The 24,393-nt window shown below is 38.3% G+C and overlaps 2 protein-coding genes across 5 annotated transcripts in view; both read left to right on the forward strand.

The window, feature by feature from the left end:
* The window catches only part of LOC127664606 (ankyrin repeat domain-containing protein 26-like), a 50,321-nt gene extending 42,385 nt beyond the window's left edge, over nucleotides 1-7,936 (forward strand). Inside the window, exon 13 of the mRNA XM_052156647.1 lies at nucleotides 7,780-7,936. Coding sequence (XP_052012607.1) covers nucleotides 7,780-7,936 — 157 coding nt within the window. The remainder of the gene's footprint in view (nucleotides 1-7,779) is intronic.
* Nucleotides 1,222-24,393, forward strand: part of LOC127664664 (ankyrin repeat domain-containing protein 26-like) — a 288,298-nt gene continuing 265,126 nt past the window's right edge. For all 4 annotated transcript variants that reach the window (XR_007973218.1, XR_007973219.1, XM_052156740.1 and 1 more), the window contains exons 1-2: nucleotides 1,222-2,197; nucleotides 3,555-3,670. The gene's annotated coding sequence lies outside the window, so the exon portion shown is untranslated. The remainder of the gene's footprint in view (nucleotides 2,198-3,554; nucleotides 3,671-24,393) is intronic.

A 24,393-nucleotide genomic window follows, 5' to 3' on the forward strand; every position in this document is an offset into this window, starting at 1 on the left:
TTTTACCTTTTAGGTGACACTGTTTTATCTGGGACTTAAGTATTTAGTGGTTTTATAATCAATTTTTTGGGTCAATATCCACCATTTTCACTTAAAGATTGAAAGTTAAACTCTTAACCGCATGTGCATAGTTGAATTTAAGAATTCCTCCGCTCCTCTGACATAGGCAAATCCATATTTTCTCTCTTTAGAAAACAAATGGTCCAACAAATGAACAAACATACCAAATTTAAACAGCGCAAAATGATAAACCAACAATACATCACCCCAAGACCTTAACATCCAGGAAAAATCACAAGAAACACACAAAACTCATCCATTGTTAAGCGTTTTAAATATTTTTATATATAAGAAAGCATATATATCGGTAATCTTGCTTAATTATCCTTTAGTAAAAGGGTTCCAAAATGTAACTCAGAAAATATTTTAAGTGAAAAAGTCTTTCTGGAAAGCAGCAGAAACTTTTCATATTATCCACTAATAATATTAATTTCTCTCCATCCCATTTATTTGAAAAATTTCTTATTTGAAATTTCCCTAAAACTATCATGGCTTTTAGCAGCACCCAGTAAGTATGTTCTGTTATAGTCTAATTGCAAAGACACAGTGAATAGAGATAATATTCATGTTGATACATATAATTGTTGAGATGGTGGAATTACATACAGAAATAAAACAGTGCAATTATAAGAATTGTTAATCTGTTGCAGTTTTATTTTCAGTGTGTATCGCTACTATTAAAATGTTCATTTCAACAACCTCTTTTTTTGCTTTGTTTTGTTTTTTGAGGCAGGATTTCTCTGTGCAGCCCTGGCTGTTCTGGAACTCACTCTGTAGACCAGGCTAGCCTCAAACAAACTCTGAAGAAACATGGAACAGCAGATTATATTTGTGTAGATAGAAGCCCTTTGCTTCATATTTTTATTGGCTTTATGTATAAAATGTAAAACACACAGGGGTAATCAAAAGGTGTCTAGGACAGCATTACACTGAAATTACATCTTTAAATGTATTACTTACATTATTTTGTACTTTAAAAAAAGACAACTAGCTGAGTTTTCATCAGAACGTTTTCATGTTTTTGAAGGCAGGGCAATGGTCTAAGCATTTCCAAGGCATAAAGTTGGTCCACTCAAACAACCCTTGAATGAATGTGAAATTGTTAAATATGTCACAATACAGACAATTCTCATCAGTCATTACTGTAAAATTCAGGTAATGTATCCTTTTATAGGAGCATGATGAATTCTGATATAAGCAAAGATGGGATCCAAGCTATTTTGAAGGGATAATTCTCTTAATATTTTCAAGGACAAAGGAGGTCTGTGGCACTTGCAGTTTTCTTCGATTAGTTAGATCACGCTGGACTTCATAAGGAAGATTGAAAATGTCCTTCTGTCCATGTGCAAGACACAACTCCATAATGTGACCTCTGCTGCATGGCCTGCATAAGATACTGAGCTGTTGTTCATCAAAATCTTAGGGTTAAGCAAGAACGCAATAACACAGGTCCTAAAATTCTGTGGATGTGGCTGTTTCAGCTAGCAATGCAAATATTATAGTAACGTACAGCATCTAGCTGTCTAAATTTATAGCAAATGATGCAAAGGTCAGATAAGATATGGTATACCTGGAACTAGTACTGAGTTTATTATCTCTGGCCATTAGTGTGTCTCTTTGAATGTTTTTATGGTCAATGTCTCTTTGAATTTTGTCTAAATCTAAGGAGAAATTTTTATCAAAGTTTAGAGCTCTACGTCCAGATTTCCTTTTCACCTTTATTAAGTGAGCTTTCCCAGACCATTAAATCTCATGGCTTTGGTTACTGACATGGAGGATAGAGTCTTAGTGTCTGTGCTGTGATCATTGGCTATAACACTCATGTTCACTTGCAAATTTCAAATTCTGGATTACACACTCAATTCTATGTCGCAAAGCTTATTCTTTATTTGTTATTTTTAGAGTTTGTAGATAAATAATAAAATTATCCTTAGCTAGTTTATAAATTTTATGGCTAATATTGTAAGTTATATTTATATTTACCATGTAGAATTCTTTTTAATAACTAGAGTTATTTTTTCCTTTTTTTCTGGAATGAAATATGTGGATTCCTGCAAAATTTAAACAAGCTCCACTCCTGAGTTACCCTACCTTCTCTGAGATCAAGTCTTAAAAATGTTCTACAGTTTCATCAAAGGTAAAATTGGCTCACTTCATGTTTTGATCAAGTAGTACTTCAAATAGGCATAACTTAAATTGCTGTGACAATCAACAAGTACCCTTTTGTGCTAGAGCCTATAACCAGACTCAGGACCTCATAGGTCCCCCACAACTGCAGTGACTCACATCCTTGCAAAACATTCATGTGTACATTGATACATTTGTTTGCTTTTGACCAAGGACCTTGTTCAGTGTATTCTCAAATCTACTGTCTTTCAGTATCAGTCTTCTGATCATGCTTTGGGATTTGGGATTGTTGTTATACACCAAGCATTTTTTAAAATCAAAATAATTTCTTTAATTCTGTGCTTTTCAAATATCTGTTCAGTTTGTCAACTATTACTCTAAATATTTCGTTCAAATATGTCAAACACACAATAGCCAGAAAACTATAAGTTGTTTCATAAGGTAATACTGACTTTGAACAAAATGTTGATTTAATTTACTTATGAACCAACAGCTGGCCAGGTGCATTGCCAGTGGAGCACCTGTCTATTCTGAATTCTAAGTCTAATTACTATTCTAGTTCTTGGGCCCTAAGGGCACACTTGCATGGGACTGTTTGTTGCCTCAGGCCAGTGCCTCATACCTGCTTGCTTTGCTTTCTTTTATTTCATATATAAACCACATAGTCAATCATCATGGAGCATATGTTAGATAAGCTGTTGGTGAGACATTCCTGTCTCCAGCCATCTACGGCTTAGGCTAATAGTAGAGCACTTCAAGGTAGATGTCATGATAACCAGAGAGACTGCATGCTTTAGCATGAAAAATATTAGATAAAACTTTATGAAGTTCATGGACATATTTTACTTATTTTCTTATGTCTCTCACAAAGTCTTTCATATATTTTTCTCATCTGGAACTAATACTTGAGTGTCTCAGTCACACAATGCCTCAATTTTAATTGGAAAATATCAGGATACTGTTTATTCTGATTGTACACATTACACTAAGACACTTGGAGTTTCTCTTTTTGAGTTAGTAGAGTGAGAGTGGGTCTAAAACCTTAAACGTCATAGTTTTGCTGTTGCAAATTTGTACATAGATTTTAGGCAGACATCTTTGGGATTTATGCAATCTGTTGTGAGTCATCTTTTCTTCCAAAAATGATGTACACACATGATCCAAAAACGTGCTTGTGTTGTCATTTTATATAGGGATCTTGTCACACTGTGTGGGACAGTCAGTTCTGTATTCTTGGTTCTCTGTATTCCCATGGCTACTCTGTGAATTCTATCACCTTGGCCAGCTTATTTTCGTTTGCCTTCATTTAATTTTATTTTTTAAAAGATTTATTTATTTATTTATTTATTTATTTATTTTATGTATAGGTTTGCACTGTCACAGTTTTCAGACATATCAAAAGAGAGCATCGGATCTCCATTTCAGGTGGTGGTGAGCCAGTCCCTGGTTTCTGGCAACTGAACTCAGGACCTCTGGAAGAAGAGTGAGTGCTCTTAACTGGTGACTCATTTCTCCAGCACTCTTCTTCATGTTAAACAAGGAACTTTGTTGACTAATTCAGAATGTTGTGTGGAGGTGAGAGGATGATATTGTCTCCAGGTATCCTATCTACAGCTTACCTCACGCAATTCAGCACAGGGCTGGGGACAAGCAAATCTGGAAGTTATGGGTTCACAAGTGTAGCCACACCCCATCCTTGTCTCACAGCAGAGAGAGTTTTCAAGGGGAGGAAAGGGAAGACCTCCAGTTGCCTTGCAGAGAGAGAGATCCTTGAGATTGGATTCTTAATGATAAGTCTGGGAGATAGTGGAGAAATCTGGGACTAGAGTAATATGTTTTATTTGTAGAGCAGAAGGGCCCAAAGTTCCTCTGCTCCACCCCAAATGCCCTTTGTTTCTATCACAGGTACCTTTTTGTAACTGGTATTCTTAGACACTGTTGTCTCCTACATATGCTGCTATGTCTTTAAGTTTGTTTTTGAGGAACAAATCTCCAAAAACAGAAGTTTGAAAACAAATAAGAGATTGAGTTTATCTCAGCTGTAGAATTATGGTCTTTTGTATTTTCCCTGACAATTGCCCCCGTAATGATAGCCCATCTGGGCCACCCAAATGAGCAATATGATTCTGTGACAGTGGCTGGTTAAATATGAATTTACCAAAAAGAAAGGCCAAAGGCATAAGTCAAGAAACTACACTATGGGAAGCTGTTCTAGGCAAGTTCTGCAAGATCATACAAATCTATGGAAAGGGAAGTCTTTATTTTTAAGTTTTTTAGGTTACTCCAAATGGATTTCAGTGTAGCATTTTCATATGTGTGTGTCATACTTCATTCTTATGCATCCCCAATCCCCACTGGCTTTCCCCATACACACAGCAGTAGTATTCTGATTGAACAAAGCCTGAGCTGAGTGAGACTCACAACATGACAGTATCATTGCATCACCATCCCCATCACCAAGCACCTCTTAGATTGCAGATCTCTTGGCACTACCCTGATGTATTAGAATAAAACAACCTGTGGGAAAATTTATACAATCTGTTAGTGAAGGTATTTATGGAAATTCATAACGACATTACTAGAGGAGTTGCGATTTATTTAATCTATGTAATTTTATTTATTTGCATTCTAGTAATTTCCCCCTCTCAGTCCCCCTCTTATGCTTCATTCCATTCCTCCTCCCTCTTGCCTCAGAGAGGGTGGTTCCCCCCACCAGGCCTCACCTTTTCCTGGGGCCTCAAGTCCATCAAGGTTTCAGCACATCATCTCCCCACTGATATTAGACCAGGCAGGACCCTGCTACATATGTGTCAGGGCCCTTGGACCAGCTTTTCTGTGCTCCTGGTTGGTGGCCCAGGCTCTGGTAGCTCCATGGGCTCTGGGTTAGTTGAGAATGGTGATCTTCATATGAAGTTGCTCTCCCTTCCAGCTTCTTCAATCCTTCACTAATTAAAAAATCAGGGTTCCCAACATCAGCCCAGTTGTTGGGTGTAAGTATCTCCTTCTGAGTCAGTCAGCTGCTGGTAGGGCCTCTCAGAGGACAGCCACACCTGGCTCTTTTCTGTAAGCACATCACAGCATAGTAGAGTCAGCCCTTGGTGGCCTCCCATGATATGGATCCAAAGTTGGGCTTGTCATTCGACTGCCTTTCCTTCAGTCTCTTCTCTATTTTTTGTACCTGATGTTCTTTTAAACAGGCAAAAGTCTGGGTCAGGTATTTTAACTGTGGGTTAGTAACCCTATCCCTCCATGTGAGTCTATGTCTGTCTCCTGGAGGTAGACTCTTCAAGTTCCCTTTCCCCAAAATGTTAGGTGCCCCCAATAAGTGTGGAGAATGTCTAACTTCCAGGAACTCTGGAACTTTCTACAGGGTCCTCACACCTCTCACTCCCCTTATTTTCATTCCTTGCCTTGATCCTCTAGGCTTCTCTCCAGACACTTCTTGCATACCTGTTTATGTTTACCCCCACCTCGATCCCTGCCTCCCTTTACCTCCTGTGAGTATTTCCTTCCTGCTTCCATGTGGGATCGAAGCCTCCTCATTTGGGCATTTCTGCTTGTTACAACCTAATGTCTGTAGGTTGAATCTGTACTTTTTGGCTAATATCCACCTATGGATAGCATGCATGTTCTTTTGGGTCTGAGTTACCTAATTTAGCATATTTTCTAGTTCCATTCATTTGTCTGCCAAATTCATGAATGTCATCATTTTTATTAACTGAATAGAATTCCAATGTGTAAATGAGCCACATTTTCTGTATCCATTCTTTGGTTGAGGGAAATCTGTGTTGTTTCTAGCCTCAGGCTATTACAAATAGGGCTGCTATGAACATGGTACAGTACGTGTCCAAGTAGTGTGGTGGGGAATCCTTTGGGTATGTTCCCAAAAGTGGTATAGCTGGGTCATCAGGTAGAAGTATTTCCAATTTTCTGAGGAATCAGCAGATTGAATTCCAGAGTAGTTGTGCCGGTTTGCAATCCCACCAGCAACAGACAAGTGTTCCTCTTTCTCCACATCTTTCTCAGCAAGTGCTGTCAGTTGAGTTGTGGGTCTTCACCATTCTGATTGGAATGAGGTAGGAACTCACGGTCATTTTGTTTTATACTTTGCTAAAACCAATAGTGATATTAATCACATGGTATTGTTACAGGGACAGAGAAATCAATGGTATCAAATTGAAGATGCAGGAGAAAAGTCATAGACTTATGGACACTTGATTTTTGATAAAGAAACAAAAAAAATACAGTGGAACAAAGAAAGAATCTACAATAACTAGTGCTGGTCTAACTGATGCTCTGTATGTAGGAGACCAAATATATATCCATACTTATCACCTTGAGAAAAGCTCAAGTCCAAGTGGATGGTGTTCCTCAATATCAAACCAGATACACTGAGTCTAATAGAAGAGAACTTGTAAAAGAGTTTCAAACTCACTTGCACAGGGGGAAAATTCCAGAAGAGAACACCAATGGCTCAGGATCTAAGATCAACAATTGATAAATGGGACCTCATGAAACTGAAAAGATTCTGTAAGACAAAAGGTGGCATCATTAGCACAACTAGGCAACGTAAGGTTGGGAAAAATTTTTCACTAACTGTACTTCCTACTGGAGGCTAATATCTAAAATATATAAAGAACTCAACAAGTTCATCTACAAAAACCCAAATAACCTAATTAAAAATGTGGTACAGAGATAAACAGAGAATTTACAACAGAAGAATCTTGAAAGGCAAAGAAACACTTAAAAATATTCAAAGTCCTTTGTTATCAGGAGTTGTGATTTTGATATTAAGTGAAACTTGAAGAATGATATTTCCTTGAATCCTCACAAGATATTCTGGATACTTATAAGGGAAGATAAATTAATTAGACAGACTAAAGAAATGTTACAGGATGGGTGGCATTCATAGTCTTGTTTAATCTTGCAATTGTCATAAATATGTATACATCAAATAAATCTTCACTATATTATAACCATCAGATTGGAAAGAAAACCCTGTAGGCTCCTTTCGGTTCTACATTAGAAAGAGGGGACAAAATAGTAAATATGATGTGTTTCCTAGTGATTCATAATTTTGGGACTTCCATAAATGATTACAATTCCTTGCTTTCTGTTGGGGAGACGGTCTCCTGTCCTTTGCCATTATCATAATTTCACAATTAATGTTCATCCTCTAGAGGGCCAAAATTTTAAAACTCTCCTACAAGTTAAGTGTCTATACTTCTGTGCTCTTCCTCACCTGATGTAAGCATCCCTTCCCATGGCATATATGAGATTAGGGAAATCACTATTTTTATAGTGTCATGTGTTTTGCCAAAATATCCACTTCCTCTGCATCATATCTCTCAAGAAAAACATCCGAGGAACACTTCTGTCAGAAATGTTGCAAACATTTGGTAAAGCACTTTCCATTCTTCACTCCAATACAGAATATGTGGCATACTCTTTGGATGAAGTCTCAATTCGCCATGTTATTTGAATGCTTCATAATTATTCCTATTAGTTTCTCAAATAATGTTATGAGATGAATATTTATTATTGAGTCTAGTTATATAAAATGTCTAGTCCCATTCTTGTTCTTATTGACAGGGTCAGATTGTTCTTGCATTTGACCCCCATTATAATCCAGACTAAATCTGGACCCCCTCAGCCCCATGCCTATCAGCTCCCTGCTGCACCACCAGTGTCACCCGGCCCAGTGGCCTTGAACAAGGCCAGCACTTCAGGCCTGGACTATCTGCCTTAGGCAGCTGTGCAGCCAAGCTGAGAGGAGTCGGTGGCCCTAAGTCAGTGGCCCTGGGGCACAGGCAGCTTGATCCTGGGCCTTGGAAGAGCCATGTACAGCCAGAGAGGGCATCCAGGAGCAAATTGTCTTTTATAACTTCATGGCCTTTTGTCCTGCAGAAGCAGCCATGAGAGAGAACCGGTGAAACAGATAAAACTGGTGAAAGAACTCTGGCCCACAGCTGACATGTAGATATTTGGGAGCATTAGTACAGGCCTCTATCTTCCAACAAGTGACAGCCCTCATTGTCTTTGGAAAGTGGGAATGTCCTCCATTACAGTTGTTGGAACAAGCCCTTAGGAAGCACGTCTTGGCTGAGCCATGCTCCATCAAAGTTCTTGACTAAGCTACAGTGCCCATCATAAAGCTTACAGATCAGGAGACTGAAGTAAAAGTATGAAAACAAAAATATAAAGCTCTATCTTCAACAAATTCCCATTAGTGGCATTTTGCCCCAGTAAAACACTGTGAATGAGGGCATTCCTGGATTCTTAGTTCAAACCCTGTTCTGACCCTGCCCGTGATTTTAGAAAGTACAAAACTTTTCTGTGTGTCAGCTATGAAAGAGTAATTACTAATGTCCATCTCAGGGTTCTGTGAATAATAACTCAGTGTGTCCTTGCAAAGGGCCTGCCACATAGAAACATGAAAAGACCATTAGCTGTCTTAGGTGAATCTTAGTTTGTGCTCTGTATTTATTCTCTACTCTAAGAGTGACTGTAAAACTCAGTGAGCAACAATTTAAAACTGTCCTGATTAAGACATGAGTTCATTCACAGGAGAATTTTATAATTTTATCCAATATCTATTTATTGGTTCATACAATAAATATTTATAATATATCTAGCATGTATATAAAATATGCATATAATATAACCAAAACCCATATTGTAACACAGAAAATAAAATTCAAAAGGAAAAAAAGGACTTCCTAGAAAAATTTATTCCATCAGTACATAGGTCGGTTTAATCAGACTAGAACAGTGTTCTATGCTGGAGAGCAAGACATTGAGTTGACCAAATTTTTTTAAACATTTTCAGGTTCAAAATGTTTTATGATTTAAAACACTTAGAACTTGAAAATGAGTTTAAGGAAGAACTACAGGACTTTTCACTGTGAAAAGGGTTGTTTAGAATTATTTTACTAATTACAATACATGTGCTGTTCTCTTGTGAAAATGAATGTTTTCTTCATATGTTAGATGACCCACCAGAAATGGAGGAGTATCCCTCTTTCTCCACATCCTCCCAAGCATCTGTTGTCACATGAGTTTTTCATTTTAGCCATTCTGACTGGTTTGAGGTGGAATCTCAGGGTTGTTTTGATTTGCATTTCTTGATAATTAGGGATGTTGAACATTTATTTAGGTGCTTCTCTCCATTAGATATTCCTCAGTTGAAAATTATTTGTTCAGCTCTGTACTCAATTTTTAATACTATTATTTGATTCTCTGGAGTCTAACTTTTTGAGTTCTTTGAATATATTGGACATTAGCCCTCTACAGGATGTAGAATTGGTAAAGATGTTTTTCCCAATCTGGTGGTTGCTCTATTGACCTATTGACAGTGTCCTTTGCCTTACAGAAGCTTTGCAATTTTATGAGATCCCATTTGTCAATTCTTGATCTTAGAGCACAGGCCATTGATGTTTCTGTTCAGGGAATTTCCCCCTGTGCCCTTGGTTCGAGGCTTTCCCCCACTTTCTCTTCTATTAGATTCAGTGTATCCTATTTTATCTGGAGGTCTGTGATCCACTTGAACTTGAGCTTTGAACAGGCAGATAAAAATGGATCAATTTTCATTCTTCTATGTGTTGACTTATAATTGAACTAGCACCATTTGTTGAAAATCCTGCCTTTTTTCCTACTAGATGGTTTAGCTTCTATGGTAAAGATTAAGTGACCATAGCTGTTTGTGTTCATTTCTTGGTCTTCAATTTTATTCCATTGATCTACATGCCTGTCTCTGCACCAATATCATGCAGCTTTTATCACTATTGCTCTATAATACATCTTGAGGTCAGAGACTGATACCTCCTATGGTCTTTTATTGCTGAGAACAGTTTTGCTCTCTTGGGGTTTTTGTTATTCCAAAGTGATTTGCAAATTGCTCTTTCCAACTCTATGAAGAATTGAGTTGGAATTTTGATTGGGATCGTATCTGTAGATTGCTTTCACCAAGATTTGATTTTTACTATATTAATCCTGCCAATCCAAGAGTATGGGAGATCTTTCCATCTTCTGAGATCTTCTTTGGTTTCTTTCTCTCTTCAGAGACTTGAAGTTCTTGTCATACAGATCTTTCACTTGCTTGGTTAGAGTCACTCCCAAGATATTTTATATTTCTTATGACTTTCATGAGGTGTGTCATTTCCGTAATTTCTTTCTCAGCCTGTTTATCCTTTGAGTATATGAAGGCTACTGATTTCTTTGAGTTAGTTTTATATCCTGCCACTTTGATGAAGTTGTTTATCAGGTTTAGGAGTTCTCTCTCTGCTGCAATTTTTGGGATCACTTAAGTATATCATATCATCTAAGTAATGATACTTTGACTTCTTACTTTGCAATTTGAATGCCTTTGACCACCCTTTGTTGTTTAATTGCTCTGGCGAGGACTTCAAGTACTATATTGAACAGGTAGGGAGAAAGTGGGCAGCCTTATCTAGTTTCTGATTTCAGTGGCATTACTTCAAGTTTCTCTCCAGTTAATTTGATCTTGGCTACTGGGTTGCTGTATATTTTTTGCTTTTACTATATTTCGAAGTGATCCTTGAATTTCTGATCTTTCCAAGACTTTTATCATGACCAGGTGTTGGATTTTGTCAAATGCTTTCTCAATATCTAATGAAATGATCATGTGGGTTTTTTTTCTTTGAGTTTGTTTATAAAGTGGATTACATTGATGGATTTCTGCATATTGAACCACCCCTGAATCCCTGGGATGAACCATTCACCATCATGGTGAATGATCGTTTTGATGATTTCTTGGATTTATTTGGCAAGAAATTTTGATTATTGTTGTATCAATGTTCATAAGGGAAATTGGTGTGAAGTTCTATTTCTTTGGTCTTTGTATGGTTTCCGTTTAAGCATAATTGTGGCTTCATAGAACAAATTGGGTAGCATTCCTACTGTTTCTATTTTGTGGAATAGTTTGAAAAGTGTTGGTATTAGGTCTTCTTTGATGGTCTGACAGAATTCTGGACTAAACCCATCTGTTCCAGAGGTTTTTGTTGTTAGGGAGACTTTTAATGACTGCTTGTAATTCTTTAGTGATTGTGGGACAGTTTAGATGGTTTATTTGATCCTGTTTAGCTTTGTCACATTGTACATGTCTAGAAAATTGTCCATTTCATCCAGATTTTCCAATTTTGTAGACTACAAGCTTTTGTAGTAAGGACTGATGATTTTTTGAATTTCCACAGTTCCTGTTTCTCTTAATTTCTGATTTTTTTTTTTTGCTTGTCACTTTTTTTAATTTATTGATATATTTATTTACATTTCAAATGATTTCCCCTTTTCTGGACCCCTACTCCCCGAAAGTCCCAACTATCCCCTTCCCTCCCCCTGTTTTCCCACCCAACCCTTCCCAATTCCCTGTTCTAATTTTGTTCTATACTGCTTCACTGAGTCTTTCCAGAACAAGGGGCCACTCCTCCGTTCTTCTTGTGCCTCATTTGATGTGTAGATTATGTTTTGGGTATTCCAGTTTTCTAGGTTAATATCCACTTATTAGTGAGTGCATACCATGATTCATCTTTTGAGTCCGGGTTACCTCACTTAGTATGATGTTCTCCAGCTCCATTCATTTGCCTAAGAATTTCATGAATTCATTGTTTCTAATGGCTGAATAGTACTCCATTGTGTATATGTACCACATTTTTTGCATCCACTCTTCTGTTGAGGGATACCTGGGTTCTTTCCAACTTCTGGCAATTATAAATAGGGCTGCTATGAACATAGTAGAACATGTATCCTTATTACATGCTGGGGAATCTTTTGGGAATATGCCCAGGAGTGGTATAGCAGGATCTTCTGGCAGTGAGGTGCCCAGTTTTTGGAGGAACCGCCAGACTGATTTCCAGAGTGGTTGTAACAATTTGCAACCCCACCAGCAGTGGAGGAGTGTTCCTCTTTCTCCACATCCTCTCCAACACCTGCTGTCTCCTGAATTTTTACTCTTAGCCATTCTGACTGGTGTAAGGTGAAATCTCAGGGTTGTTTTGATTTGCATTTCCCTAATGACTAATGAAGTTGAGCATTTTTAAAGATGTTTCTCCACCATCCGATATTCTTCAGGTGAGAATTCTTTGTTTAACTCTGTACCCCATTTTTTAATAGGGTTGTTCAGTTTTTTGAGTTCTTTATATATATTGGATATTAGCCCTCTATCTGATGTAGGGTTGGCGAAGATCTTTTCCCAATTTGTTGGTTGCCGATCTGTCCTTTTGATGGTGTCCTTTGCCTTACAGAAACTTTGTAATTTTATGAGGTCCCATTTGTCAATTCTTGATCTTAGAGCATACGATATTGGTGTTCTGTTCAGAAACTTTCTCCCTGTACCGATGTCCTCAAGGGTCTTCCCCAGTTTCTTTTCTATTAGCTTCAGAGTATCTGGCTTTATGTGGAGGTCCTTGATCCATTTGGATTTGAGCTTAGTACAAGGAGACAAGGATGGATCAATTTGCATTCTTCTGCATGCTGACCTCCAGTTGAACCAGCACCATTTGTTGAAAAGGCTATCTTTTTTCCATTGGATGTTTTCAGCCCCTTTGTCGAGGATCAAGTGGCCATAGGTGTGTGGGTTCATTTCTGGATCTTCAATCCTGTTCCATTGATCTGCCTCCCTGTCACTGTACCAATACCATGCAGTTTTTAACACTATTGCTCTGTAGTATTGCTTGAGGTCAGGGATACTGATTCCCCCAGACTTTCTTTTGTTGCTGAGAATAGTTTTAGCTATCCTGAGTTTTTTGTTATTCCAGATGAATTCGATAATTGCTCTTTCTAACTCTGTGAAGAATTGAGTTAGGATTTTGATGGGTATTGCATTGAATCTGTATATTGCTTTTGGCAAAATGGCCATTTTAACTATATTGATCCTGCCGATCCATGAGCATGGGAGGTTTTCCCATTTTTTGAGGTCTTCTTCCATTTCCTTCTTCAGAGTCTTGAAGTTCTTGTCATACAGATCTTTTGCAAATCAGTGGCCTTCCTATATTCAAAGGATAAGCAGGCTGAGAAAGTAATTAGGGAAATGACCCCCCTCACAATAGCCACAAACAGTATAAAGTATCTTGGGGTGACTCTTAATTTCTGATTTTACTAATTTGGGTACTCTTTCTGTGCCCTCATGTTAGTCTGGCAAAGGGTTTATTTATCTTGTTGATTTTTTTCAAAGAACCAGCTCTTGGTTTTGTTCATTATTTGTATGGTTCTTTTTGATTCTATGGTTGATTTCAGTCCTTGGTTTGATTATTTTCTGCTGTCTACTCATCTTAGGTGTATTTGCTTCTTTATGTTCTAGTGCTTTCAGGTGTGCGTCTAGCTGCTAGTGTAAGCTCTCTCCAGTTTCTATTTGGAGGCACTTGGAACTATGAGTTTTCCTTTTATCACTGCTTCCTTGTGTCCCTTATGTTTTCATATGATGTTTCATTTTCATTAAATTCTAAAATTTCTTTCCATTTTTTCTTTATTTCTTCCTTGACCAATTTATCATTGTGTAGAGCATTGTTCTTTTTCCATGTTTACGTGTATTTCCCTTGTTTTTGTTGGAATTTAAGACCAGCCTTAGTCCATGGTGATCTGATAGGGTGCCTAGGATTATTTCAATCTTCCCAAATCTGTTGAGTTCTGATTTGTGACCAATTAGATTGACAATTTTCTAGAAGGTGCTTGAGGTGCTGAGGGGAAGGTATATTCTTTTGCTTTAGTTTGAATTGTTATACAGATATCTGTTAGATGATTGGTTCATAAGTTTTGTTAGTTTCACTGTGTCTCTGCTTAGTTTCTGTTTACATGATCTGTCTATTGCTGAGAGTCTGGTGATGAGTTCTCCCACTATTATTGTGTGGAATGTGATGTGTGCGTTGAGCTTTAGTGAAGTTTCTTTTATGAAATTGGTTACCCTTGCATTTGGAGCATAAACGTACAGAATTGAGAGATTATCTTGATAGATTTTTCCTTTGATCAGTATGAAGTGTCCTTCCTTTTTTGATATCTTTAGGTTGAAAATCGATTTTATTCGATATTAGAATGGCTACTTCAGCTTGTTTCTTGGAACCATTTGCTTGGACAATTATTTTCCAACTTTTACACTGAGTTAATGTCTGTCTTTGTCAGTGACTTGGGTTTCCTGTAATGATGGGTCCTGTTTGCATATCCGTCTATTAGTCTATGTTGTTTTATTGGGGAATTGAGTTCATTGATGTTAATAGATGTTAAGGAAAAGTGACTGTTACTTGCTGTTATTTTTGCTGTTAGAGGCAGAATTATGTTTGTGTGACTATCTTCCTTTGGGTTTTATGAAAGGTTATGTTCTTGCTTTTTCTAGGGTTTCCCTCCTTGTGTTGGCATTTTCCATCTAATATCCTTTGTAGAGCTTGATTTGTGGAAAGATATTGTGTAAATTTGGTTTTATCATGGATTATCTTGCTTTCTCTCTATGGTAATTGAGAGTCTTGCTAGTTACAGTAGCCTGGATAGGAATTTATATTCTCTTAGGGTGTGTATGACATCTTCCCAGGATCTTTATGCTTTCATAGTTTCTGTTGAGAGCTCTAGTGTAATCGCCGTCTGCCTTTATATGTTATTTGACATTTTCTGTTAATGCTTTTAATGTTCTTTCTGTTTTTAGTGTATTTGGTGTTTTGACTATTATGTGACAGGAGGATTTTCTGTTCTGGTCTAATCTATTTGGAGTTCTGTAGTCTTCTTGTATGTTCATGGACATCTATTTCTTTAGGTTAGGGAAGTTTTCTTCTATAATTTTGTTGAAGATATTTACTGGAACTTTAATCTGGAAATATTCACTCTCTTCTATTCCTATCATCTTTAGGTTTGGTCTTTGCATTGTGTCCTGAATTTCCCGTATGTTTTTGGTTAGGAGCTTTTAATATTTTGCATTTTCTTTGACTTTGCTGTCAATGTTTTCTATGGTGTCTTCTGAATCTGAGATTCTTTCCTCTACCTCTTGTATTCTGATGGTAATGATTGCCATCTATGACTCTTGTTCAACTTCCTAGGTTTTCTATGTCCAGAGTTGTTTACTTTTGTGATTTTTTTAAATTGTTTCTCCCTCTATTTTTAGAGGTTGTGCTTTCCTGTATTTCTTTAAGGACTTCTACCTGTACCTGTATTTCTTTTTTTATTTGATATATTCTTTATTTACATTCCAAGTGATTCCCCTTTCCTCAATTCCCCCTCCCTGGAAGTCCCATAAATCCTCTTCCTTCCTCCTGTTCCCCAATCTACCCCTTTCCATTTCCTATCCTGGTATTGTCCTACACTGCTGCACTGAGCCTTTCCAGGACCAGGGGCCACTCCTTCCTTCTTCTTGGTCATCATTTGATATGTGAATTGTTTCGTGGGTATTCCAAGCTTCTAGGCTAATATCTGCTTATCAGTGAGTGCATACCATGAGTGTTCTTTTGAGACTGGGTTACCTCACTTAGGATGATGTTGTCCAGTTCCATCCATTTGTCTAAGAATTGTATGAATCCATTATTTCTAATGGCCGAATAGTTCTCCATTGTGTATATATACCACATTTTCTGTATCCATTCCATCCAATATGGCATATCAGTCCTGTAAATAAGAGGACTTTATACCACTGGGCCTGTACTTGCAAAGTAAGGGTCTGGACAAAAAAGAGAAACACTGAGGTACTTGTAAGGATCAGGCAAGGGGAATGTGTGAAAAGTTCTTCATGTACATGTCTGGAAATGTCACTGTGAGATTGTTCATGTTGTATAGTTATTATAATCTACTGTTCAAAATTAGTGAAAGTAATAAAGACATACAAAATATGACAATGTAAAATAGAATAAAAAAATCTAATTAAAAAAGAAAATAAAAATTCAGTTATCAAACCAAGAAAATACAGGAAGAGAGGGAGACTTAGTTTAAATCCAGAAAACAAAACCCTCTAAAATGAAACATAGGAATACAGAAGAAAACTTACTGTGCTCAGATTCAACAATTCACAAAGATCTAAGTCCAGTGGGTTGCCAGCTTAGAAATCAAATTACTTTCCAACCAGCCAACCAACCAACCAACCAACCAATCAACTAACCAACCAACTAACCAACAGCAAACTGTACTATAAGGATAGGGAGCATTCTCAGCCAAAGCTGTAACTAGGCAAGTAAAAGACCTCACAATGGCTTATCTTGAGGTCAGAGCTGAAATGGACCAATAATGGCTGGGTATAACCCATGGGTTTTCTTTATTTTCTTTCCTCAAGGCAGGATAGGCTTATGGTCAGTATGGCAGTAGAGATTTGAAGATGGTTTCGCACAGTTATCAGTCCCTCTATTCACTATGACCCACTTCTTTCTGCTAGGCTGTATTTTTTTTTTTCAGATTTTCTATAACCTCAGAAAACAGGGCCACCTGTTAGAGAACAAAGTTCAAGAGCATGATCCTTTCATGGAAATTAGCTATCCAAACCCCAATACTTTCTACTTTAAACGCAATAGCTGGAATCATATGAATTACAACAAATGATTCCAGAAGGTTGTTGTTGACTGGGTTATGAACTCTGTATTAGTTTGCATTATAGTACGTAATATTATGCAATTATATACATATACTCAGCAATGACTTCATACCTAGTGACATCAATCAATCAAAATGCCCCATAACCTTACCTACACTCAACTCATTTCTTTTTTCTTCTCCAAATTACTCTAGCTTGTGCAATTTTGACAAAAACTAATGGGCACAGGATAACATTCATACATTAGTCGATGGATAACACTGGTCATTTTACACTTGGAACCCCATAATTTCTAACAACTATTGGTTTATAGAAGCTATAAAATGCACACTCAAGAATATCAAAATTTTTTATTAGATTCAAGTAGATAAGAAAAAAATATTAGCTTCTCCCTGGCACAGGGATACTCTGACAAAATGCTCTTTTTCCCAGGAGGCTGCAGTGTAAGTGACTGCAATCTCTGAGGCATATTCAACAAGTCCTTGTTGTTTTGGTAGTTTGTTTTGTTTTATTTGGTTTGGTTGTTGAGGCATGATCTTACTATATTGTTCAGGCTACCCTTCAACTTGATATGTTCAGAGTGGTCTTGAAGTTATGATTCTTGTAGCTATTATCCAAATGGTGAGATTATAGGCATATATCACCATAGTACGTTCTAGGGCTACATGTCTATTATTTCAAACAATGTCTCCTATATCCCAGGCTGCCTTTCAATTCAAATGTTCAGCCAAGTCTGTCCTAGAAGTTCTGCTTAGAAGATAGGATCTTTGAAATTAGAAGGACAAGGATTATTTTTAAGTGGTGAAATTACAGCTATAATGCCCAGATTGACCCTTTCTCTTTTATCATTATTTTTTTTTTATTTTTAAATGCATATGTTCATACTCATGGCACAGTGTACACTTGGAAACCAGGAGACAATTTGAGGGCCATCTCCCACAAGATAGTGTGGGTGATTGAACTCATGTCAGTTTGGCAGAATGCATCTTCACCCACTGAGCCATCTTCCTGGACTCAACATACACCTTCCAAGTTTCTAGTATAAAGCTGGGTGTGGTAGTATATGCATGTGTTCCTACCACTAAAGAGACAGTGTGGAATGAAGTTTTAATCATCTTGCCTCAACCCCCTGAATGATAAGTTATTTGTCTTATTATTTGTTCTGTATAGTTCATCTTTAAAATGCTTTATATCTAGAAACAAATTTAGACTTTCAAAGGTTGTAAAGAGGAGGAAGGGAGAAGAAGGTAAAGTGGCTGCTGTTCAACCATTAAGACCTGAGTTCAGATTCCTTTCATCAATGTAAAAGCTGAGTGTATTGGGACAGGTGGACCTCTGGATTTCACTAGCTGACTAGGCTGTCTGTGTGGGCCAGGATCAGTGAGAGTCCTTGCCACAAAAGGTAGATGGAGATAGAAAAAAATAAGATCAACTCTGACCTTCACACATGCTTGCACAGCATGTACACTCATATGCCTACACATGCACACATACATACCCACAATCTAGGGTGATGGAACATTCCTGTAGTCCAAATACCGAGGAGGTGGAGTCAAGAACATGAGGAAATCAAGAGCAGTCTCAGTGCACAGTGAGTTCAAGGACAGCCTTGACTACATAAAACTCAAAAAGAAAAAAGAAAGAAAGAAAGAATGGAAGGAAGAAAAAAGAAATTGAAAGTCAGGAAAAAATACCTGTTTATCAATCACATTTCCTAAATATTTACAATTTCAGGCTACATTGGATCACTGAGGTAAGCTGTGCTGGTTGGAATAGGAATGGCCTCTTAGGCTCATGTGTTTGAAAGCTTGGTCAACAGGTTATGGTACTGTTAGGGGGTGTAGCTTTGTGGGAGTAGGTATGGTCTGGTTAGAACTGTGTAACTGGGGTGAGCTCCGAGGTTTCAAATGCTCAAGCCAGGTCCCATCTCTCTCATGTGCCTCACCCTGACTAAACCTCTGAACTGTCTTTTTAAGTGTTTTCCTTTATATGAGTTGCTGTGGTCATGGTATCTCTTCATAGCAATAGAAGGCTGACTAAGCTGTAAGCCAAGACAGGAACTCAGGGTCCATGTGGCAAAGGTCATGGAGGAATGGTTCTAATTGGCTTCCTTTCTGTGCCTTGCTCAACCTGATTTCTTATTGAACCCTGTATCACCACCCTCCCAGAAATGGCCACAGCAACTGTGGGTTTTGCTGTCCTACATCAATCAATAAATAGCTTCAGAGACTTGCCCACAGTAGAGTCTGATGGAGACAAGTTAGTATTAGGTCGACAAAACCTAAAGAGAATATAGATTTTGCATTTTGTCAATTCTCTACTATTGTCCTTTTAGTGATTAAGATTTTATTACCAGTTTCTATCCCAGCAGGTCTTCGACTTGTTTAAGTGTGAAAGCCAGGTAGAGATCTTTTCAAATTCCTTAAAGGGTCGAAGAAGATGGCTTATTAGTTAAGTTGCTCTTCTATATGACACAAGTTCTATATTCAGCACCCATAGGATAGCCCACAAGTATCTGCTACAACAGTTCCAGGGAATCAGACCACTTTTTTGACCTTCTTAGATCGCAGGCACATATGGTTCACATATATACATACACACACAGGCTGAACACTCCCACACAAATAAATAATTGTATTTTTAAAATACTAAAATATAAATTTCATTTCTTTTTCAATTTTTAAAAATTTTATGTGAATGAGTAGTCTCCTGTATGTATCTCTGTGATTATGGAAGTCAGAAAGGGTATGGAATATCCTGGAACTAAAATTTCAGACACCATGTGCTTGCTGGGATCCAAACCTGATCCATCTCAAAAGCTCCAAAAATGAAAGTTAGGGGACAATGCACTAGCCAGGCGGTAGTAGAAGTGCATGCCTTTAATTAGAGCACTGGTGAGGCTGAGCCTGGAGAGTCACTGAGTTTGAGGACAGCCTGTTCTACAGATGACTTTCAGCACAGCCAGCACTACACAGAGAAATCCTGAGTGGAACAAACAAACAAAATAGGAAACATAGAAAAAGTTCCTATAGACTTAACTGCCCTGATTGTGAGGGGTTTATTTTGAGGAAAGGCTAATGTAGCACAGCTAAACTGGGACTTAACATGTATCTGAGGCTGGCTCCATTACCTCATGCTGAATCTGATCCTCCTAACTCAGCTTACTAACTACTGGAATTACGAGCAGCATTACTAAGCCCTACCATTTCTTTGCATTACTGAAAAGTTATAAACAGGGCTAGAGAGATGTGGGAACAGTTAAGAGCAGCTGGGTGTTCTTCTAGAGAACTGGGTTCAATTCCCAGTACCCACATAGCAATCACAACTGTCTGTTTTCCATTCCCTGGAGAAGTTGAGGCCCTCTCTATTCTTCACTGTGTATTTCATGCATGTAGTGCCCAACATATGTGCAGGCAAAACACCTATACACATACAAATAAAAAATAAATAAAACATTAAAAGGGGATATAGAAGATATTATATCTTTAAAAAATGATATATAGATCTACCTGAAGACCTGGCAATACGACTCTTGGGAATATACCCACAGATACCCACCATGCCACAGGGGTACTTGTTTCACTAAGTTCATAACAGCCTTCTCTGTGATAGCCAGAAGCTGGAAACAACACAGATGCCCCATGACAGAAGAATGGATAAAGTAAATGTGGTTCATTTACACAATGGAATTCTCTTTAGCTATGAACAACAAGGACATCCCGAGTTTTACAGGTACATGGATGGAACTAGAAAATATCATCTTGAGTGAGGACATTCAGACCCCAAAGGACATGCATGGTATGTACTCAGCAATAAGTGGATATAAGACAAAAAAGTTTAAAAGTACAGAATACCCAAGATATAATCCACTAAACTCAAAGAGTTCAACAAGCCGAAGGGACAAAGTGAGGATGCCTCAGGACACTTGGGAGGGAGAAGAAAGCAACCAAAATGGGGGATAGAGAGAGGGACCTGGGAGGGAAAGGGGAAGGGGGAAGGGAACATGGTCTGGTACTGGGTGGGGAAAAGGACTGAAGTCCTGAGTGCCAGCAGAAAGAATGGAAACAGGCAGCCTGAGGAATTAGGAGGTTGGGGGAAAGCCCCAGAATGTATCAGAGACCTGGGAGGTGAGAGACTCTCTGGATTCAATGGCAGGGACCTTAGAGGAAATGCCTTACATTGGAGAGAGAAAACCTGTAAAGCCCACCTCCAGCAGAAAGACAGGGCATCAATTTGTGAGGGGTTGCCATCTCAGAGTCAAAATTCTGACCCATATTTGTTTCTATCTGAAAGAACTGCAGAAATGGAAAAGGAGAACAACGTGAGGAAAAGAGGTACAGCGATAGGCCCAAAGTGGGATCCAGCTTAAGGGGAGGCCCCAAGACCTGACATTATTACTGAGGCAATGGAGCCCTCACCAAAAGTGACTTGTCATGACTGTACTCTGAAAGATACAACAAGCAGCTGAAAGAGTCAGATGCAGATATTTGCACCCAACCAATGGACAGAAGCTGCTGCACCCTGTGTTTGAATTAGGGAAAATCTGGAAGAAGATAAGGAGGAGGAGGGCAACCCTCTTAGGGGACCAGAAGCCTCAATTAACCTGAGATCTCTCAGATACTGGAACACCAACCAGGCAGCATATACCAGGTGATATGAGGCCCGCAACACATATACAGCAGAGGACTGGGTTTAGTCGGAGAAAATGCACTTAACCCTCAAGAGTCTGGAGGCTCCAGGGAGTTTAGAGATCTGGTACAGTGGGGGATGAATGGTGGGGACATCCTTGTGGAGACAGGGTCATGGGAGAAGGTATCAGATGTGGAATAAAATCTGGAGTTTGAGATAGATAGATAGATAGATAGATAGATAGATAGATAGATAGACAGACAAAAGATTTAAAAAAATTAGATATAGAGGCTGGTGAGATAGCTCAAGCTCTTAAAAGCACTGACTGCTCTTCCAGAAGTCATGAGTTCAATTCCCAACGACCACATGGTGACTCAGAACCATCTTTAATGGGATATAATGCCCTCTTCTTGTGTGTCTGAAGGGAGAGACAGTGTACTCACATACATTAAGTAAAAAATCTGGGGTTTTTTGGTCTTTTTTAAAAAATATTTTTATTTTCTATATTCTTTGTTTACATTCCAAATGATTTCCCCTTTCCTGGATACCCCCTCCCCATATGTCCCATAAGCCTTCTTCTCTCCATCCCTTCTCCAATCACCTCCCTCCTTTTTCTCTGTCCTTATATTCCCTTCCAATGCTAGATCAATCCTTTCCAGGATCAAGACCCTCTCCATACTTGTTCATGGGAGTCATTTGTTATGCCATTTGTGCTTTGGGTATTCAGGGCTTCTGGGCTAATTAATATCCACTTATCAGAGATTGCATTCCATGTGTATTCTTTTGTGATTGGGTTACCTCACTTAGGATGATATTTTCCAGATCAAACCATTTGCCTAAAAATTTTGTGAATCCATTGTTTCTAATTGCTGAGTAGTATTCCGTTGTGTAAATATACCACATTTTCTGTATCCATTCCTCCTTTGAGGGGCATCTGGGTTCTTCCTAGCTTCTGGCTATTATAAATAAGGCTGCTATGAACATAATGGAGCATGTGTCTTTATTGCATGCCAGGGAATCCTTTGGGTATATGCCCAGGAGAGGTATAGCAGGGTCCTCTGGAAGTCTAATGTCCAGTTTTCTGAGGAACCTCCAGACTGATTTCCAAAGTGGTTGTACCATCTTACAGTGCCACCAGCAGTGGAGGAGTGTTCCTCTTTCTCCTCATCCTTGCCAACACCTGCTGTCTCCTGAGTTTTTTACCTTAGCCATTCTGACTGGTGTAAGGTGAAATCTCAGGGTTGTTTTGATCTGCATTTCCCTAAAGACTAATGATGTTGAGCACTTCTTAAGGTGCCTCTCGGCCATCCGAATTTCTTCAGGTGAAAATTCTTTGTTTAGATCTGTACCCCATTTTTTAATAGGGTTATTAGGTTCCCTGGGGTCTAACTTCTTGAGTTCTTTGTATATATTGGATATTAGCCCTCTATCAGATGTGGAGTTGGTGAATATCCTTTCCCAATTTGATGGTTGCTGTTTTGTCCTTTTAACAGTGTCCTTTGCCTTACAGAAACTTTGTCATTTTATGAGGTCCCATTTGTCAATTCTTAATCTTAGAGCATAAGCTATTGGTGATCTGTTCAGGAACTTTTCCCCTGTGCCCATGTCCTCAAGGGTATTCCCCAGTTTCTTTTCTATTAGTTTCAGTGTGTCTGGTTTTACATGGAGGTCCTTGATCCACTTGGAGTGAAGTTTAGTACATGGAGATAAGAATGGTTCAATTCGCATTCTTCCGCATGCTGACCTCCAATTGATCCAGCACCATGTGTTGAAAAGGCTATCTTTTTTCCACTGGATGTTTTTGGCTCCTTTGTCGAAGATCAAGCGACCATAGGTGTGTGGATTCATTTCTGGATCTTCAATTCTATTCCATTGGTCCACTTGTCTGTCACTGTGCCAATACCATGCAGTTTTTAATACTATTGCTCTGTAGTATTGCTTGAAGTCAGGGATACTGATTCCCCCAGAATTTCTTTTGTTGTTGAGAATAGTTTTAGCTATCCTGGGTTTCTTGTTATTCCAGATGAATTTGAGAATTGCTTTTTCTAACTCTGTGAAGAACTGAGTTGGGATTTTGATGGGGATTGCATTGAATCTGTAGACCGCTTTTGGCAAGATGGCCATTTTAACTATATTAATCCTGCCAATCCACGAGCATGGCAGATTTTTCCATTTTCTGAGGTCTTCTTTGATTTCCTTCTTCAGAGACCTGAAGTTCTTGTCATATAGATCTTTCACTTGTTTGGTTAGAGTCACACCAAGATACTTTATATTGTTTGTGGCTATATTGAAGGGTGTCATTTCCCTAACTTCTTTCTCAGCCTGCTTATCCTTTGAATATAGGAAGGCAACTGATTTGCTTGAGTTGATTTTTATAACCAGCCACTTTGCTGAAGTTGTTTATCAGCTGTCCTAGTTCTCTGGTGGAGGTTTTCGTGTCACTTAAGTAGACTATCATGTCATCTGCAAATAGTGATAATTTGACTTCTTCCTTTCCAATTTGTATCCTCTTGACCTCCTTATTTTGTCTAATTGCCTTAGCTAGAACTTCAAGTACTATATTGAAAAGATATGGAGAGAGAGGATAGCCTTGACTAGTCCCTGATTTTAGTGGGATTGCTTCAAGTTTCTCTCCATTTAGTTTGCTGTATATTTCTTTAACGATGTTTAGATATGGGCCTTGAATTCCTGTTCTTTCCAATACTTTTAGCATGAAAGGATGCTGGATTTTGTCAAATGCTTTTTCTGCATCTAATGAGATGATCATATGGTTTTTTTCTTTGAGTTTGTTTATGTAGTGGATAGCATTGATGGATTTCTTTATATTGAACCATCCCTGCATCCCTGGGATGAAGCCTACCTGATGATGGTGGATGATCGTTTGACGTGTTCTTGGATTCAGTTGGCAAGAATTTTATTAAGTATTTTTGCATCAATATTCATGAGAGAAATTGGCCTGAAGTTCTCTTTCTTTGTTGGATCTTTGTGTGGTTTTGGTATCAGCGTAATTGTGGCTTCATAGAACAAGTTGAATAGAGTTCCTTCTGTTTCTATTTTGTGGAATAGTTTGA

Source organism: Apodemus sylvaticus, chromosome 14 (genome assembly GCF_947179515.1).
Source record: "Apodemus sylvaticus chromosome 14, mApoSyl1.1, whole genome shotgun sequence".
Classification (NCBI taxonomy): domain Eukaryota; kingdom Metazoa; phylum Chordata; class Mammalia; order Rodentia; family Muridae; genus Apodemus; species Apodemus sylvaticus.